This window comes from Pseudophryne corroboree, chromosome 5, assembly GCF_028390025.1.
Source record: "Pseudophryne corroboree isolate aPseCor3 chromosome 5, aPseCor3.hap2, whole genome shotgun sequence".
In the NCBI taxonomy this organism is placed as follows: Eukaryota; Metazoa; Chordata; class Amphibia; order Anura; family Myobatrachidae; genus Pseudophryne; species Pseudophryne corroboree.
In genome coordinates, this window is record NC_086448.1 from 778,010,205 (window position 1) to 778,029,267 (window position 19,063).

Below are 19,063 nucleotides of genomic sequence, written 5' to 3' on the forward strand. Positions count from 1 at the left end.
TATTATATATATGTATGTATATATATAATTCATCTGCCTGCCTCTTTATTAGGGGCCCCATTGTCTGAAGTGCCCTGGGCCCCCCATAGCCTTAATCCGGCTCTGGGTGTAGCGATGCTTTTCAGTCGCACAGGCAGCCGCAGAGTGATTGACAGGAAGAGTGCGTTTCTGGGTGGTAACTGACCGTTTTCAGGGAGTTTTCGGAAAAACGCAGGCGTGACTGGGCGAATGCAGGGTGTGTTTGTGACGTCAAAACAGGAACTGAACAGTCTGAAGTCATCGCAAGCGCTGAGTAGGTCTGGAGCTACTCTAAAACTGCACGAAAAAACTTTGCCGCCGCTCTGCGATCCTTTCGTTCGCACTTCTGCTAAGCTAAAATACACTCCCACTGGGAGGCGGCATAGCGTTTGCACGGCTGCTAAAAACTGCTAGCAAGCGAACAACTCGGACTGACCACCATGGTCATTAGGTCGACAGTCATTAGGTTGACATGCGTTTTTCACATTTTTTTTTACTTTTTCATACTTTCTGATCCACATGGACTACGATTGGGTATAGTAACCTTGCCCAAAGCCGCGAGCCATGTAAGGGGACATGGTGCGCTAATTGTGGTTCCCCGTCACTTTACGATGAAAACTACACCAAGAAAAGTTTTAAAAAAAACATGTCCACTTTTTTAATGTCGACCTTGTTCATGTCGATCTAATGACTGTGTCGACCTATTTCAGGTGATGACCTAGCCACTGTCGACCAATAGTGGTAGACCTAATGACTGTCGACCCAATGACCCATACCCGTTTGGGAGTGCAGCACCACTGGAAGGAACATGGGGGTTAGAGTTATGAAAATCCATTATAGGGGAGATGTGCTGCAGATACCGCATACCCCGATGTAAGACCACAGCGTTTAACATATACACACATATTATATATATATATATATATATATATATATACATACATACACCCCTGATCCCCCTTCCCTCTCTCACTACACATATATACAGTACATGACATGCATGCAGCAATGCAATAACACCACGCACAGTACGCAGCAGGGGATTACTGTGTATGAGGAATATTTTGGAATGAGAAGAAGCGAACACTCCCAGCCGCCGTTACCATAGAAACCGCCTTCCCATGGCAACCGGGCCTAAACAGGGCCTAGGCCCTCGCAGGATGGAATCCCCGGCCGGCAGCACGCAGTGACCGGACTACCACCCTTACCTCAACATGGAGGACAGCCTGATAGAGGCCGCGGCCTCCTCTGTGGTGAGAGAGTTCCTCAGCAGGAAGGTACGGTCAGCCATGACACACGCGTGTGCACCAGTCACATGTACGGATGTGCGTGACATATGATGAATGCCGCAGTGTGTGTGCGCGGGTGCGGGGCAGCGGCCAGTGGGACACCATTAGGATAATGACTGTAGATTGTCAGCTCTTGTGCTCATTTCACTCACTAGGATCGGATGCCATTAGTAAAGCTCCAGGATTCGGGTTATAGACCAGGACAGCCTCTGGTTCTCGACTTGGGATACTGCAACCCCATGGTGTCATGGCATTATGCGACTTGTAGTCCCATGGCACCTGGAAAAAAAAGGAAGATTTTTTTTTATCTATCTATCTATCTATCTATCTATCTATCTATCTATCTATCTATCTATAATAGTGGTCGAAGTGGAAATTTTAAAGTGGGGGTATGGAAAAGTGAATGTTGTAATTATGTGCGCGCCCTCCGGAAAAGGGGGCGCATCCTTCAGTGTAGTTTGCCACTCCTTATACACATTTTGCATCACAATAGCAGGACCCCTTATACTATATAGTACTGGTGCCTCTTTCACATTATAGCACACAGTATGAGCCAAAATTCACATTATAGCACACTGAATGAACCAAAGTTCACATTATAGCATGCAGAATGAGCTGAAATTAACATTATAGCACACAGAATGAGCCGCAGTTCACATTATAGCCATACTTGCCTACCCTCCTGGAATGGCCGGGAGGCTCCCGAAAATCGGGTGACCCTCCCGGCCCCCCGGAAAGGTGGGCAAGCCTCCCGCTTTTCCCCTCGGCCGCCCGCAGCAGAGAACAAGCGGGCGGCCCGAGGGGGTCCGATGACGCGATTCGCGCTGAATCGCGTCATCGTAGCTCCGCCCCCCGCTATGCAGCGGCTCGTTTCTCGGCACAGCACAGCGGGGGGGCGGAGTCACGATGACGCGACCCTGATGTAACGCCCCCGGACCGCCCATCCTGCTGCCGGCCACGCCCCCGGACCGCCTATCCTGTGCCGGCCACGCCCCCCATACACCTACAACTCTGCCTCCTCCCGGAGGAGGTGGCAGCAAAGTAGGTAACTATGATTATAGCACACAGAATGAACCAAAATTCACATTATAGCACACAGAATGAACCAAAATTCACATTATAGCACACAGAATGAGCTGAAATTCACATTATAGCACACATAATGAGCCGAAATTCACATTAAAGCACACAGAGTGAGCCGAAATTCACATTATAGCACACAGAATGAGCCGAAATTCACATTATGCCACATGGAATGAGCCGAAATTCACATTATGCCACATGAAATGAGACAAAATTCAGGGAGAGTGACAGCAGGGACATAGGGACAGGGAAAGTGACAGCAGGGACATAGGGACAGGGAGAGTGACAGCAGGGACATAGGTACAAGGAAAGTGACAGCAGGGACATAGGGACAGGGAGAGTGACAGAGAGGGCCAGCAAGGGCATACAGTAGGGACTAGGGAGAGAGAAAGGCAGCAGGGTAAGATTACCTACTTAGCAGCTGCGGTGCATGAAGAGGCTGTGGTCTGCGGTGCATGAGGGGGCTGTGGTCGTCATGGGGTGGAGGAGGCTGTGGGCTTTGGAGGTGGTGCGGAGGTGCAGAGAATGACTGAGGTCGGCAGAGGTGCAACGGAGGAAGAAGCTGTGGTCGGCGGCCTTTGGTGCGCCACTGGCTCCTATGATGACCGCGGCCAGGTCCGGATTAAGGTTTGTGGGGGCCCCCTTACTAACGGTAAACATTGACGTAAGCTATGGACACGTTACCCTCCAGCCATTAAGTGCTGCTTGTTCTGGGAGAACTTACAGGCGGGTAACACTGTGCCCTTGCTGGATCTCCTGCAGTGAATTCATGGACCCTATTCCACCCCGGCAGCAGCATTCTAGGTACGCTGCAAGAAGGTCACTGTGCCATGCGGGGACAAATACACAGTAATTCCCCTGACCCTTTCCCCTCCTGCACCCCCCGCTGCCACACATTCCTGCACACTTGAATTAGGTGCCTTTAGAGCCAGAGGCATATCTAGGGTAGGGCGAGTGGGGCACGTGCCCTGGGCGCCTTGGCAGGCCCAGGAGAGGGGGGCGCCGCTGGCGACCAGGGCATCATGCCCCACTCGCCCCCGTCAACCCTAAATGTGAGGGGAGGAGAGCGCAGCATCTCTCCCTCCCCTCACCGCCGCTGCCAGCAGCGCTGCTGTCTCCGGCGCTAGCCAATCAGAGCTTGCGGACCGGCTCCTGATTGGCTGCCGGTCCGCGAGCTCTGATTGGCTAGCGAACCGGCGCCAGACAGCCGCCGGAGACCTGGAGCGGTGAGGGGACGGAGAGGCGCTGCGCTGCGCTCTCCTCCCCTCACAGAGAGCAAGCGGTGAGTGACGGGGGGGCGGCGGGCTTGGCGGCACAGTGGGGCATGTATCTGGCACCAAATGGGGCATATGTAACTGGCACTGAGTGGGGCCTGGCACTGTGGGGCATGTAACTGGCACTGTGGGGCAATGTAACTGGCATTGTGGGGCATGTAACTGGCACTGTGGGGCATGTAACTGGCACTGTGGGGCAATGTAACTGGCACTGTGGGGCAATATAACTGGCATTGTGGGGCATGTAACTGGCACTGTGGGGCATGTAACTGGCACTGTGGGGCAATGTAACTGGCATTGTGGGGCATGTAACTGGCACTGTGGGGCAATGTAACTGGCACTGTGGGGCAATGTAACTGGCATTGTGGGGCATGTATCTGGCACTGTGGGGCAATGTATCTGGCACTGTGGGGCATGTAACTGGCACTGTGGGGCATGTAACTGGCACTGTGGGGCATTGTATCTGGCACTGTGGGGCACTGTATCCGGCACTGTGGGGAATGTATCCGGCACTGTGGGGCATTGTATCTGGCACTGGGGGGCAATGTAACTGGCACTGTGGGGCATGTATCCGGCACTGTGGGGCATTGTATCTGGCACTGGGGGGCAATGCAATTGGCACTGTGGGGCATGTATCCGGCACTGTGGGGCATTGTATCTGGCACTGGGGGGCAATGTAACTGACACTGTGGGGCATTGTATCTGGCACTGTGGGGCAATGTAACTGGCACTGTGGGGCATTGTATCTGGCACTGTGGGGCATGTATCTGGCACTGTGGGGCATTGTATCTGGCACTGTGGGGCAATGTAACTGGCACTGTGGGGTATTGTATCTGGCACTGGGGGGCAATGTAACTGGCACTGTGGGGCAATGTAACTGGCACTGTGGGGCATTGTATCTGGCACTGTGGGGCAATGTAACTTGCACTGTGGGGCATTGTATCTTGCACTGTGGGGCAATGTAACTGGCACTGCGGGCTATTTTCAGTGTCCACACCCCTTCTGGAGCGTGGCCACACCCCTTCGGCGCGCGCACATACTTCTTTTGCTATGTTTTTTTTTGGGGGGGGGGGGGGGGGGGGGGAGGGACGCCATTTTACATCTTGCCCTGGGCTCCAAAAACCCTAGTTACGCCTCTGTTTAGAGCAGCGGACAAGCTCGCCCCTGCACCGCGATTGGCAGCTACAGTCCATCCCCCCACCAGCAGCAGGAACCGGTGATTGGCAGTCCTGCATTGTCCAAGTTGAAGAATTCCTCGCCAACCAATGAGATCGGTCCATGGCTGCGCTGACTGCCAATGCCAGAGCACATGAGGAGGAGGTGCTGGCTGTTCGGGAGACCGGGAAACTGCTGCAGAGAGGCTCGGCCACATGCAGAGAGAGAACAGCTATTGCTGTGATGGGACAGGGATAGAGGGGGTATGTGTGGGGCCCCCTGGATTGGCTGCCAATTGTATGTGTGGTGGCCGCTCCTGGATGGCTGCCGGTCTGCGGCAGATTTAAAATAGTAGCACCACGGTCAGCTCAATGCGGGGGTCAGTGCTCGAAGAAGTGCTGTTATACCATACTTTTGTATACCTGCCCACTTCGAGCATTGTGTATCTCTCTCTCTCTCTCTCTCTCTCTCTCTCTCTCTCTCTCTCTTATATATATATATATATATATATATTTCTCTTACGTCCCAGAGGATGCTGGGGACTCCAAAAGGACCATGGGGTATAGACGGGATCCGCAGGAGACATGGGCACATTATAAGACTTTGAATGGGTGTGAACTGGTCCTCCCTCTATGCCCCTCCTCCAGACCCCAGTTAGATTCTGTGCCCAGAGAGAGTGGACACTCACTAGGGGAACTCTCCTGAGTTTCTCTGAAAAGACTTTATGTTAGGTTTTTTATTTTCAGAGAGACCTGCTGGCAACAGGCTCCCTGCATCGTGGGAGTGAGGGGAGAGAAGTCAGACCTACTTCTTCTGAGTTAAGGGCTCTGCTTCCTAGGCTACTGGACACCATTAGCTCCAGAGGGTCCGATCACTAGCCTAGCAGCTCGTTCCCGGAGCCGCGCCGTCACTCCCCTCACAGAAGCCAGAAGAAAGAAGCCGGGCGAGTATACAGAAGGCAGAAGACTTCAGTGACGGCAGAAGACTTCAGTAACGGAGGTACAGCGCAGCGGTCGCGCTGCGCTCTATGCTCCCACATACACACCAACGGCACTCACAGGGTGCAGGGCGCAGGGGGGGGGGGGGGGGGGGGAACGCCCTGGGCAGCAGGTTACTGGAGTTTTTTCACTGGCAAAGAGCATATTATCGGTGCCTGGGCACTAAATATAAGACCCCCGCCAGTATAATTTTTTGAATTTGAGCGGGACTACAGCGCGCCGGGTGGGGACTTGGCTTAGCCCGCACAGTTTACCAGCGCCATTTTCTCTCTTCACAGAGCATGCAGAGACGCTGGCCCAGACCTCCACTCTCCTTAACAAGTATAGGGAGCAAAACGGGGGGGGGGGGGGAGAGGGCACAGTCAATTGGTGCTATATATATGTATATAAAACAGCGCAGTGATCATATATTATTTTATAGTAGTATATGGGCGCTGGGGTGTGAGCTGGTAAACTCCCTCTGTGTTCTCTCTAACAGGCTTCCCTGTGGGTCTGTCCCCTATTGCCAGTGTGAGTGTCAGTACAGTGTGTCGACATGTCTGGGGCTGAGTGCTCCTCCCCGGAGGAAGTTACTGGGGGCGCAGAGAAGGACTTGGGAGTGACTCTGTCGGCACCGCCGACTGCTGATTGGGTGAATATGTTGAGAACATTGAATGCAAATGTGGCGTTATTGTCTAAGAGGCTGGATAAATCTGATTCTCAGACACAAACGTGGAGAAAATCCATGGAGGACGCCTTGTCTCAGGTGCAGGCCACAGGTCACAGAAACGTTAATTTACCCAGATGGCAGATACAGATACCGACACGGACTCTGATTCCAGTGTCAACTTTAGTGAGGCCAGTTTACATCCAAAATTGGTTAAGAGTATTCAGTACATGATTGTGGCAATTAAAGATGTTTTACATATTTCTCTGACGTCCTAGTGGATGCTGGGAACTCCGTAAGGACCATGGGGAATAGACGGGCTCCGCAGGAGACTGGGCACTCTAAGAAAGAATTAGGACTACTGGTGTGCACTGGCTCCTCCCTCTATGCCCCTCCTCCAAACCTCAGTTAGAATCTGTGCCCGGCTCGAGCTGGTTGCACACTAGGGGCTCTCCTGAGCTTCTAGTAAAGAAAGTATTTATTAGGTTTTTTATTTTCAGTGAGATCTGCTGGCAACAGACTCACTGCTACGAGGGACTTAGGGGAGAGAAGCGAACCTACCTGCTTGCAGCTAGCTTGGGCTTCTAGGCGACTGGACACCATTAGGCTCCAGAGGGATCGAACACAGGCCCAGCCTCGGTCGTCCGGTCACGGAGCCGCGCCGCCGTCCCCCTTGCAGAGCCAGAAGCAAGAAGAACGTCCTGGAAATCGGCGGCTGAAGACTCCGGTCTTCATTAAGGTAGTGCACAGCACTGCAGCTGTGCGCCATTGCTCCCTATGCACACCACATACTCCGGTCACTGATGGGTGCAGGGCGCTGGGGGGGGCGCCCTGGGCTGCAATTAGAGTACCTTAAAATGGCAAAACAACACATAATATAGTCTAATAAACTATATATGTGTAAAAATCCCCTGCCATAATATTAATAAAAGAGCGGGATAAGCCCGCCGAGAAGGGGGCGGGGCTATCTCCCTCAGCACACTGGCGCCATTTCCTCTTCACAGCTCCGCTGGAAGACAGCTCCCCAGGCTCTCCCCTGCAGTTTCCAGGCTCAATAGGGTAAAAAAGAGAGGGGGGGCACTAAATTTAGGCTCAAAACTGTATATTATAGCTGCTATAGGGTAAATCACTTTGTGTAGTGTAAATCCCTGTTTATATAGCGCTGTGGTGTGTGCTGGCATACTCTCTCTCTGTCTCCCCAAAGGACTTTGTGGGGTCCTGTCCTCAGTCAGAGCATTCCCTGTGTGTGTGCGGTGTGTCGGTACGGCTGTGTCGACATGTTTGATGAGGAGGCTTATGTGGAGGCGGAGCAGGTGCCGATAAATGTGATGTCACCCCCTGCGGGGTCGACACCAGAGTGGATGGATATGTGGAAGGTATTAACCGACAGTGTCAACTCCTTACATAAAAGGTTCGATGACATAACAGCTGTGGGACAGCCGGCTTCTCAGCCAGTGCCTGCCCAGGCGTCTCAAAGGCCGTCAGGGGCTCAAAAACGCCCGCTACCTCAGATGGCAGACACAGATGTTGACACGGAGTCTGACTCCAGTGTCGACGACGACGAGACTAATGTACATTCCACTAGGGCCATCCGTTGCATGATTACGGCAATGAAAAATGTGTTGCACATTTCTGACATTAACCCAGGTACCACTAAAAAGGGTATTATGTTTGGGGAGAAAAAGCAACCGGTGGTTTTTCCCCCTTCAGATGAGTTAAATGAAGTGTGTGAAGAAGCGTGGGCTTCCCCTGATAAAAAACTAGTGATTTCTAAAAAGTTACTAATGGCGTACCCTTTCCCGCCAGAGGACAGGGTACGTTGGGAGACATCCCGAGGGTGGATAAAGCGCTCACACGCTTGTCAAAAAAGGTGGCACTACCGTCTCAGGATACGGCCGCCTTAAAGGAGCCTGCGGATAGAAAGCAGGAGGCTATCCTGAAGTCTGTATATACACACTCAGGTACTATACTGAGACCTGCTATTGCTTCAGCATGGATGTGCAGTGCTGCAGCAGCGTGGTCTGATTCCCTGTCTGATAACATTGATTCCCTTGACAGGGACACTATATTGCTAACCATAGAGCATATTAAAGAAGTAGTCTTATACATGAGAGATGCACAGAGGGATATTTGCCGGCTGGCATCTAGAATAAATGCAATGTCCATTTCTGCCAGGAGAGTATTATGGACTCGGCAGTGGACAGGTGATGCGGATTCTAAAAGGCACATGGAGGTTTTGCCTTACAAGGGTGAGGAATTGTTTGGGGATGGTCTCTCCGACCTCGTTTCCACAGCGACAGCTGGGAAGTCGACATTTTTACCTCAGGTTCCCTCACAGCCAAAGAAAGCACCGTATTATCAGGTACAGTCCTTTCGGCCCCAGAAAGGCAAGCGGGTTAAAGGCGCGTCCTTTCTGCCCAGAGGCAGGGGTAGAGGGAAAAAGCTGCACCATACAGCCAGTTCCCAAGAACAAAAATCCTCCCCTGCTTCCACTAAATCCACCGCATGACGCTGGGGCTCCAATGGTGGAGCCAGGTGCGGTGGGGGCCCGTCTCCGGAACTTCAGCGACCGGTGGGTTCGCTCACAGGTGGATCTCTGGGTTCTACAAGTGGTATCTCAGGGATACAAGCTGGAATTCGAGACGTCTCCCCCTCGCCGTTACCTCAAATCAGCCTTGCCAGCTTCTCCCCCGGACAGGGAGGTAGTGTTAGCGGCAATTCACAAGCTGTACCTCCAGCAGGTGATAATAAAAGTTCCCCTCCTTCAGCAGGGACGGGGTTACTATCCCACAATGTTTGTGGTACCGAAACCAGACGGTTCGGTGAGACCCATTCTAAATTTGAAATCCTTGAACACTTATATAAGAAGATTCAAGTTCAAAATGGAATCGCTCAGGGCGGTTATTGCAAGCCTGGAAGAAGGGGATTACATGGTATCACTGGACATCAAGGATGCTTACATGCATGTCCCCATTTACCCACCTCACCAGGTGTACCTCCGTTTTGTGGTACAAGACTGCCATTACCAATTCCAGACGCTGCCGTTTGGTCTGTCCACGGCACCGAGGGTATTTACCAAGGTAATGGCCGAAATGATGATACTCCTTTGAAAGAAGGGAGTTATAATTATCCCATACTTGGACGATCTCCTTATAAAGGCGAGGTCCAGGGAGCAGTTGTTGGTCGGAGTAGCACTATCTCAGGAAGTGCTACAACAGCACGGCTGGATTCTGAATATTCCAAAGTCGCAGCTGGTTCCTACGACGCGTCTGCTGTTCCTGGGTATGATTCTGGACACAGAACAGAAGAAGGTGTTTCTCCCGGAGGAGAAGGCCAAGGAGTTGTCATCTCTGGTCAGAGACCTCCTAAAACCGAAACAGGTGTCGGTGCATCACTGCACGCGAGTCCTGGGAAAGATGGTAGCTTCTTACGAAGCAATTCCATTCGGCAGGTTCCATGCAAGGATTTTTCAGTGGGATCTGTTAGACAAGTGGTCCGGATCGCATCTTCAGATGCATCGGCTGATCACCCTGTCCCCGAGGGCCAGGGTGTCTCTGCTGTGGTGGCTGCAGAGTGCTCATCTTCTAGAGGGCCGCAGATTCGGCATACAGGACTGGGTCCTGGTGACCACGGATGCAAGCCTCCGAGGTTGGGGGGCAGTCACGCAGGGAAGAAACTTCCAAGGACAATGGTCGAGTCAGGAGGCTTCCCTACACATAAATATTCTGGAACTAAGGGCCATTTACAATGCCCTAAGTCAGGCAAGACCCCTGCTTCAAAACCAGCCGGTGCTGATTCAGTCAGACAACATCACGGCGGTCGCCCATGTAAACCGACAGGGCGGCACAAGAAGCAGGATGGCGATGGCAGAAGCCACAAGGATTCTCCGATGGGCGGAAAATCACGTGATAGCACTGTCAGCAGTGTTCATTCAGGGAGTGGACAACTGGGAAGCAGACTTCCTCAGCAGGCACGACCTCCACCCAGGAGAGTGGGGACTTCCTCCAGAAGTCTTCCAACTGATTGTAAACCGTTGGGAAAGGCCACAGGTGGACATGATGGCGTCCCGCCTAAACAAAAAGCTAAAAAGATATTGCGCCAGGTCAAGGGACCCTCAGGCGATAGCTGTGGACGCTCTAGTGACACCGTGGGTGTACCAGTCGGTTTATGTGTTCCCTCCTCTTCCTCTCATACCAAATTTGCTGAGCATAATAAGAAAGAGAGGAGTAAGAACTATACTCATCGTTCCGGATTGGCCAAGAAGGACTTGGTACCCGGAACTACAAGAAATGATCTCAGAGGACCCTTGGCCTCTGCCTCTCAGACTGGACCTGCTGCAGCAGGGGCCCGGTCTGTTCCAAGACTTACCGCGGCTGCGTTTGACGGCATGGCGGTTGAACGCCGGATCCTGATGATAAAGGGCATTCCGGTTGAAGTCATTCCTACGCTGATAAAAGCTAGGAAAGATGTGACAGCAAAGCATTATCACCGCATATGGCGAAAATATGTTGCTTAGTGTGAGGCTATGAAGGCCCCCACGGAAGAATTTCAGCTGGGTCGATTTCTGCACTTCCTACAGTCAGGAGTGACTATGGGCCTAAAATTGGGATCCATTAAAGTCCAGATTTCAGCCCTGTCTATTTTCTTTCAAAAAGAACTGGCTTCACTGCCTGAAGTTCAGACGTTTGTTAAGGGAGTGCTGCATATTCAGCCCCCTTTTGTGCCCCCAGTGGCACCTTGGGATCTCAACGTTGTGTTGGATTTCCTAAAATCACATTGGTTTGAGCCACTTCAGACCGTGGAATTAAAATATCTCACGTGGAAAGTGGTCATGCTTTTGGCCTTGGCTTCGGCTAGGCGGGTGTCAAAATTGGCGGCTTTGTCCTGTAAAAGCCCCTATCTTATCTTCCATATGGACAGAGCAGAATTGAGGACGCGTCCCCAATTCCTCCCTAAGGTGGTATCAGCGTTTCATTTGAACCAACCTATTGTGGTGCCTGCGGCTACTCGGGACTTGGAGGCCTCCAAGTTGCTGGACGTAGTCCGGGCCCTGAAAATCTATGTTTCCAGGACGGCTAGAGTCAGAAAGACTGACTCGATGTTTATCCTGCATGCACCCAACAAGCTGGGTGCTCCTGCTTCTAAGCAGACTATTGCTCGCTGGATCTGCTCCACGATTCAACTTGCACATTCTGCGGCTGGACTGCCGCATCCTAAATCAGTCAAAGCCCATTTCACGAGGAAGGTGGTCTCTTCTTGGGCGGCTGCCCGAGGGGTCTCGGCTTTACAACTTTGCCGAGCTGCTACCTGGTCGGGATCAAACACGTTTGCAAAATTCTACAAGTTTGATACCCTGGCTGAGGAGGACCTTGAGTTTGCTCATTCGGTGCTGCAGAGTCATCCGCACTCTCCCGCCCGTTTGGGAGCTTTGGTATAATCCCCATGGTCCTTACGGAGTTCCCAGCATCCACTAGGACGTCAGAGAAAATAAGAATTTACTCACCGGTAATTCTATTTCTCGTAGTCCGTAGTGGATGCTGGGCGCCCATCCCAAGTGCGGATTGTCTGCAATACTTGTATATAGTTATTGCCTAACTAAAAAGGGTTATTGTTATGAGCCATCTGTTAGTGAGGCTCAGTTGTTATTCATACTGTTAACTGGGTATAGTATCACGAGTTGTACGGTGTGATTGGTGTGGCTGGTATGAGTCTTACCCGGGATTCCAAATCCTTTCCTTATTGTGTCAGCTCTTCCGGGCACAGTTTCCCTAACTGAGGTCTGGAGGAGGGGCATAGAGGGAGGAGCCAGTGCACACCAGTATTCCTAATTCTTTCTTAGAGTGCCCAGTCTCCTGCGGAGCCCGTCTATTCCCCATGGTCCTTACGGAGTTCCCAGCATCCACTACGGACTACGAGAAATAGAATTACCGGTGAGTAAATTCTTATTTTCTGAGGTGCCTCCTGTTCCAGATACAAGGGTTTGTTTACTTAAAGGGAAAAAGCCTAAGCTGACGAAACCCCCCCTCCCCCCCCCCCCCCTCTCATGAACTGAACGCTCTTTGTGAAAAGGCTTGGGAGTCGCCTGACAAAAGGTTGCAGATTCCCAAGAGAATTTTTATGGCATATCCTTTCCCCTCTGACGACAGGGAAAAGTGGGAGTCATCTCCCAATGTGGACAAGGCTCTGTCCCGGCTGTCCAAGAAAGTGGCGCTTCCGTCTCCTGACACTGCTGCCCTCAAGGATCCTGCAGATCGTAAGCAGGAAACGACATTAAAGGCCATTTATGTCACTACGGGTGCACTCCTCAGACCCGCCGTGGCGTCGGCATGGGTGAGTAGTGCTATTGCTAAGTGGGCTGATAATTTGGCATCTGACATAGATACCCTAGATAGGGATAACATTCTTTTGACTCTCGGTTATATCAGGGACGCTGCAGCTTACCTAAAGGATGCGGCGAGGGATATTGGCCTCTTGGGATCAAGGGCCAATGCCATGACAGTCTCGGCCAGGAGAGCGCTATGGATTCATTAATGGAATGCTGATGCCGACTCCATGAAAGCTATGGAAGCTCTCCCTTATAAAGGTAGTGTCTTGTTTGGTGATGGCCTTGCTGACCTGGTGTCTACCGCTACAGCGGGTAAGTCATCTTTTCTTCCTTATGTTCCCGCACAACAGAAAAAGGCACCCCATTATCAGATGCAGTCCTTTCGGCCTAATAAATACAAAAAAGGAAGGGGCTCGTCTTTCCTCGCTTCAGAAGGTAGAGGAAGGGGAAAAAGGTCGCCTGCGGTGTCTGGCGCCCAGGACCAAAAGTCCTCCCCGGCCTCTGCCAAGTCCACCGCATGACGCTGGGGCTCCCCTACGGGAGTCCGTGCCGGTGGGGGCCCGTCTCCGAATCTTCAGTCAGGTCTGGTTTCAATCGGGCCTGGATCCTTGGGTCTTAGACATAGTGTCCCAAGGGTACAAACTGGAGTTTCAGGAGATGCCCCCCCACCGATTTTTCAAATCAGCCTTGCCAGTTTCTATCCCAGAAAGGGAGGTAGTAAATGCTGCAAAACAAAAGCTGTGTCAACAGAGTGTCATTGTCCCGGTTCCCCCGTCCCAACGGGGAGAAGGGTTCTGTTCGCGCCTCTTTGTCGTGCCAAAGCCGGACGGCTCGGTCAGACCGATCCTGAACCTAAAATCCCTCAATCTGTATTTGAAAACTTTCAAGTTCAAGATGGAATCTCTTTGAGCTGTGATTTCCAGTCTAGAAGGGGGGATTTTATGACGTCAGTCGACATAAAAGCTGCCTACTTACACGTCCCGATATATCCTCCACATCAAGCTTTCCTGAGATTTGCGGTGAAGGATTCTCATTACCAATTTCAGACGTTGCCGTTTGGGCTTTCCACGGCCCCGAGGGTTTTCACCAAAGTCATGGCGGAAATGATGGTACTCCTACGCAAGCAGGGTGTCACAATTATCCCGTACTTGGACGATCTCCTGATAAAGGAGAGCTCGAAGGAGCAGTTGCTAAGAAATGTGGAGCTCTCCATGATGGTTCTGCAACATCATAGTTGGATTCTAAATTTGCCAAAGTCCCAGTTGATTCCGACAACTCGACTGCCTTTCTTGGGCATGATCCTGGACACGGAACTGCAAAGAGTGTTTCTTCCGGCGGAAAAAGCTCTGGAAATCCAAGGCATGGTGAAAGAGATTCTGAAGCCGGCAAGAGTGTCGATTCATCAATGCACTCGAGTGCTAGGGACGATGGTTGCGGCGTACAAAGCCATTCTGTTTGGCAGGTTTCATGCCCGGGTGTTTCAGTGGGACCTGCTGGACAAATGGTCCGGGTCTCACCTACACATGCACCGGATAATAAGTCTATCTTCCAGGTCCAGAATTTCTCTCCTGTGGTGGCTGCAGAGTTCTCACCTTCTAGAGGGACGCAGGTTCGGGATCCAGGATTGGGTCCTGCTGACCACAGATGCAAGTCTCCGAGGCTGGGGAGCAGTCACACAAGGAAGAAGTTTCCAGGGAAAATGGTAAAGTCAGGAATCTTATCTCCACATAAATGTTCTGGAGTTAAGAGCCATTTACAACGGCCTTCTGCAAGCGGAAAACCTTCTTCGAGGTCTACCTGTCCTGATTCAGTCAGACAACATAACAGCGGTGGCGTACGTAAACCGCCAGGGCGGAACAAAGAGCAGAGCGGTGATGGCGGAGGCCACAAGAGTTCTCCGCTGGGCGGAAAAGCACGTGAGCACTCTGTCAGCAGTCTTCCTTCCGGGCGTGGACAACTGGGAAGTAGACTTCCTCAGCAGACACGATCTCCACCCAGGAGAGTGGGCTCTTCATCAAGAGGTATTTGCAGAAGTGACAAGGCGTTGGGGGTTTCCTCAAATAGACATGATGGCGTCTCGCCTCAACAAGAAGCTTCCGAGGTATTGTTCCAGGTCAAGGGACCCCCAAGCCAGTGCAGTGAACGCCCTGGTAACTCCGTGGGTGTTTCAGTCGGTGTATGTGTTCCCTCCACTTCCTCTCATTCCAAAAGTGTTGAGGATCATAAGACGAACAAGAGTTCCGGCAGTGCTCGTCGTTCCAGATTGGCCACGGAGGGCCTGATATCCGGATCTTCAGGAATTGCCCATAGAAGATCCTTGGCTGCTTTCTCTCAGAGAGGACCTGTTACTGCAGGGGCCGTGCGTATTTCAAGACTTACCGCGGCTGCGTTTTACAGCGTGGAGGTTGAACGCCAAATCCTAGCTCGGAAGGGTATTCCCGGGGAAGTCATCCCCACTCTCCTTAAGGCTAGAAAGGAGGTCACGGCGAAGCATTATCACCGTATTTGGAGAAAATATGTGTCATAGTGTGAAGCCAAGAAAGCTCCTACGGAGGAGTTTCAGCTGGGTCGTTTCCTCCATTTTTTGCAGGCAGGTGTGGATGCAGGCCTGAAATTGGGTCCCATCAAAGTGCAGATTTCGGCTTTATCTATTTTCTTTCAAAAAGAATTGACCGTCCTTCCTGAAGTTCAGACTTTTGTGAAGGGAGTGCTGCATATCCATCCTCCGTTTATGCCACCCGTGTCACCGTGGGATCTTGACATAGTGTTACAATTTCTTATGTCTCGCTGGTTTAAACCTTTGCGGAAGGTGGAGTTGAGATTTCTCACTTGGAAAGTGGTCATGCTTTTGGCCTTGGCGTCCGCTAGACGGGTGTCAGAATTGGCGGCTCTGTCTCACAAGAGCCCATATTTGATTTTCCATGTGGATAGAGTGGAATTGAGGACTCGGCAACAATTTCTGCCGAAGGTGGTTTCTTCGTTTCACATAAATCAACCTATTGTGGTGCCTGTGGCTATGGATTCCGTGACGGTGCCAAAGTCTCTCAACGTCGTAAGAGCTTTGAAAATTTATGTCGCCAGAACGGCTCTTGTTAGGAAAACGGAGGCTCTTTTTGTCCTGTATGCTTCCAACAAGATTGGAAGCTTCTATTGCATGCTGGATTTGTAATACTATTCAGCACGCTCATTCTACGGCTGGACTGCCGTTGCCGAAGTCAGTGAAGGCCCATTCTACCAGGAAGGTGGGCTCATCTTGGGCGGCTGCCAGAGGGGTCTCGGCTCTTCAACTTTGCCGAGCAACCACATGGTCGGGTTCAAACACTTTTGCTAAGTTCTACAAGTTTGATACCCTGGCTGATGAGGACCGCATGTTTGCTCAATCGGTGCTGCAGAGTTGTCCGCACTCTCCCGCCCGGTCTGGAGCTTTGGTATAGACCCCATGGAGTCCCCAGCATCCTCTAAGACGTAAGAGAAAATAGGATTTTAATACCTACCGGCAAATCCTTTTCTCCTAGTCCGTAGAGGATGCTGGGCGCCCATCCCAGTGCGGACTGTTACTTGCAGTTGTATTGTTAGTGGTTGTTTTCGGTTACACGACGGTTGTGTATCGGTTATGTTCAGCTTGTTGCTGTTTTTCGTTCATACAGTTCTCTGGTATTCCTGCTAATCCAGTTGTACGGGGTGTTTGTGGTGTGAGCTGGTATGTATCTCACCCTTAGTGTAACAAAAATCCTTTTCCTCGAAATGTCCGTCTCCCTGGGCACAGTTCCTATAACTGAGATCTGGAGGAGCTGCATAGAGGGAGGAGCCAGTTCACACCCATTCAAAGTCTTATAGTGTGCCCATGGCTCCTGCGGATCCCATCTATACCCCATGGTCCTTTTGGAGTCCCCAGCATCCTCTACGGACTAGGAGAAAAGGATTTACCGGTAGGTATTAAAATGCTATTTTACCAAACTAAACCTTTAAGCTGGGACACTTAAGAACTACACAGGTTCTAACTGTGGAACCAGGACATACGTAGATACCACCAGCAGGACTGCCCTACAGGTGTAAAGCAGTATACATGACAGCCTTACACAGAACAGCTACACAGCTGTATAATGTTGTGTTATTGTGTTAATGGGATCCATCAATGGGTTTGGACTGATACAACCTGCAAAACTGTTATACAATGTCAGATACACTCACAATAATGAAATACTGCATTTATTATCTACTACAGGAACCAAAGCACTACGTTCTCCTTTTGCCTGTGCGTCACTGTTTCTGTCACACAGACTGATCCTTATACAGGGCAACTTTGCAAGTTGATCTGATGACCAAAAATGAGCCAATATTAAAATAAAGTTGTCAGCCCTGTATAATGAGGAATATTTATAACCATCCTCATTGTATTGTGGACATACCCTGTGAATGTTACTTTGGTTCCTGTGGCTGATACATAAAAGAAAAGGATGCTCTGCGCTCCAAGAATCACTTATAATTGAATAATTAATTAGTTGATTAAGTGCAGTCTAGCAGGGTGAATAATTGACACAATGCAACTCATTATAAATAGCAAATATTTATATCAAATTGTTATATTAAACAGATACACAGCTAAAGAAGCAATTGATACATGAAACAGGTTAAAGAGAAACATATGTCACAACTTATTATATGCACACTGGAGAGTAATAATGTAACTATCTCAAAAATGTGCTGGTTATGACAGCATGCGATAGAACTGAATATAGGTTCAAACAAGGACAATGCTCTCTCTAAATTATTAATTACTGATAAAAAACACTGGCGTCCGAGTGTAACATTAAATGGTATGGCTCCGCAATGATTTAAAAGTTACTTGAGGCATACAAGCCGTAATAATTACCACCGTGCTGGTTCCTGGATAATGCTGCAGGGTCCTGTGTGCAATTGCATGTGGTGAATAAAGGTAATGCGATTGTTGCCTCTAGTAATAAATGTGGAGCTGACCCGCTGATGTTTTAAAATCGCTGATGTGAGAGCCGTCAGTCCTCGACGGGATGTTGTTAAATGAAAAGCCTCACAGCGGAGGACGTCACCCGTTTGGCTGGCGGTAGCGGTAGATGGCTGTATGGCCGCAATTAGCCGGCACTGTCTTGACCTCACAGCGGGGGTCCGTGGATGTCCGGTTTGCGGAACTAGTTCCCAGAAACAGCTGTGCCGTATAGTTGTAATGATCTTACCACACTGTGGAAAGTGAGCTGGAATAGATCTGACGGCTATAGTATGGATAAACAGCGAAGTGCGGGAATTTTAAAAGTAGAGAGCTGGTCCGTGCTGTGTTAATGTTCATTCAGTAGAGCTCAGATGTGAGAAAGGGGCGTCAACGCGTTTCGTCTCCTAGCAACCGGAGACTTCCTCAAGACGATACACACAGTTTATAAATTAGTATTATGTAACTAATCTGACCCTTGCCTCACACAATTAACTTTTACTTTGGTCAATTTGGCGAACTCTCCAGAATTGTCCAAAGAGGACGCCCTGTACGACCTCATCATCACCCGATCAGTACGCAAATCGCGATCATATTGTAATGGATTTCCACTGGTATAGGTGAAAGGATGACCTCTGTCCTTGCGTGTGTGGCGTCAGTAAGCACAGGATGCCATGTCTGCTTGGTCAGTGCCACGTCTGAATGACTAGATCGGAGCCAGACACAGGTTACCTAGTTTGCGGCAGTGCAATTTATGTATGCAGCTTTCCTAATAGGTGCTAATCCAGAACCCAGGAAGCACACAGCACACACATTTATATGATGCTTCCTGGGTTTAAGGGGTAGCAGTTGATTTACCGACGGATACAATATCGACGGTCATAATCCCGACAGCCATTGACCGACCCTCAAAATACCGCCATTCATTATGCTGACATGTTCAAAATGCTGACATAGTCAGAATAGCGACGTTTGAAAAGCCGACATGTCAAAATGACGACATGCCTTTTTAAGGAATTTTTGCTCCAATACAGTCTTGTTTATACTTTACCATCCCAGTGGACCTGGAGGGGGAATATAATAGTGCCCGAATCGCTCGCCATGCGAGGGGACGTGGTACACTTAGACCGTGTCCATGACGACCTATGTCGACATTGACACAAATAAACCTTCAAAAAATCATGTTGGTAGTTTGACATGTCGGCATTTCAATTGTCGGTATTCTGACTATTTCAGCATTTTAAACATGTCTGCATAATGAATGTCTGCATAATGAATGTCGGTATTTTGACTGTTGGTCAATGGCTGTCAGATT

At 50.4% G+C, this 19,063-nt stretch overlaps 1 protein-coding gene across 2 annotated transcripts in view; it reads left to right on the forward strand.

The window, feature by feature from the left end:
- The first annotated feature begins 2,900 nt into the window (after positions 1-2,900).
- MINDY4 (MINDY lysine 48 deubiquitinase 4) overlaps positions 2,901-19,063 on the forward strand; it is a 379,811-nt gene continuing 363,648 nt past the window's right edge. For both annotated transcript variants that reach the window (XR_010177939.1, XM_063924327.1), the window contains exon 1: positions 2,901-3,017. Coding sequence is in view for 1 of the 2 variants with exons in the window: in XM_063924327.1 (XP_063780397.1) it covers positions 2,916-3,017 (102 nt within the window). In the remaining variant the exon portion in view is untranslated. The remainder of the gene's footprint in view (positions 3,018-19,063) is intronic.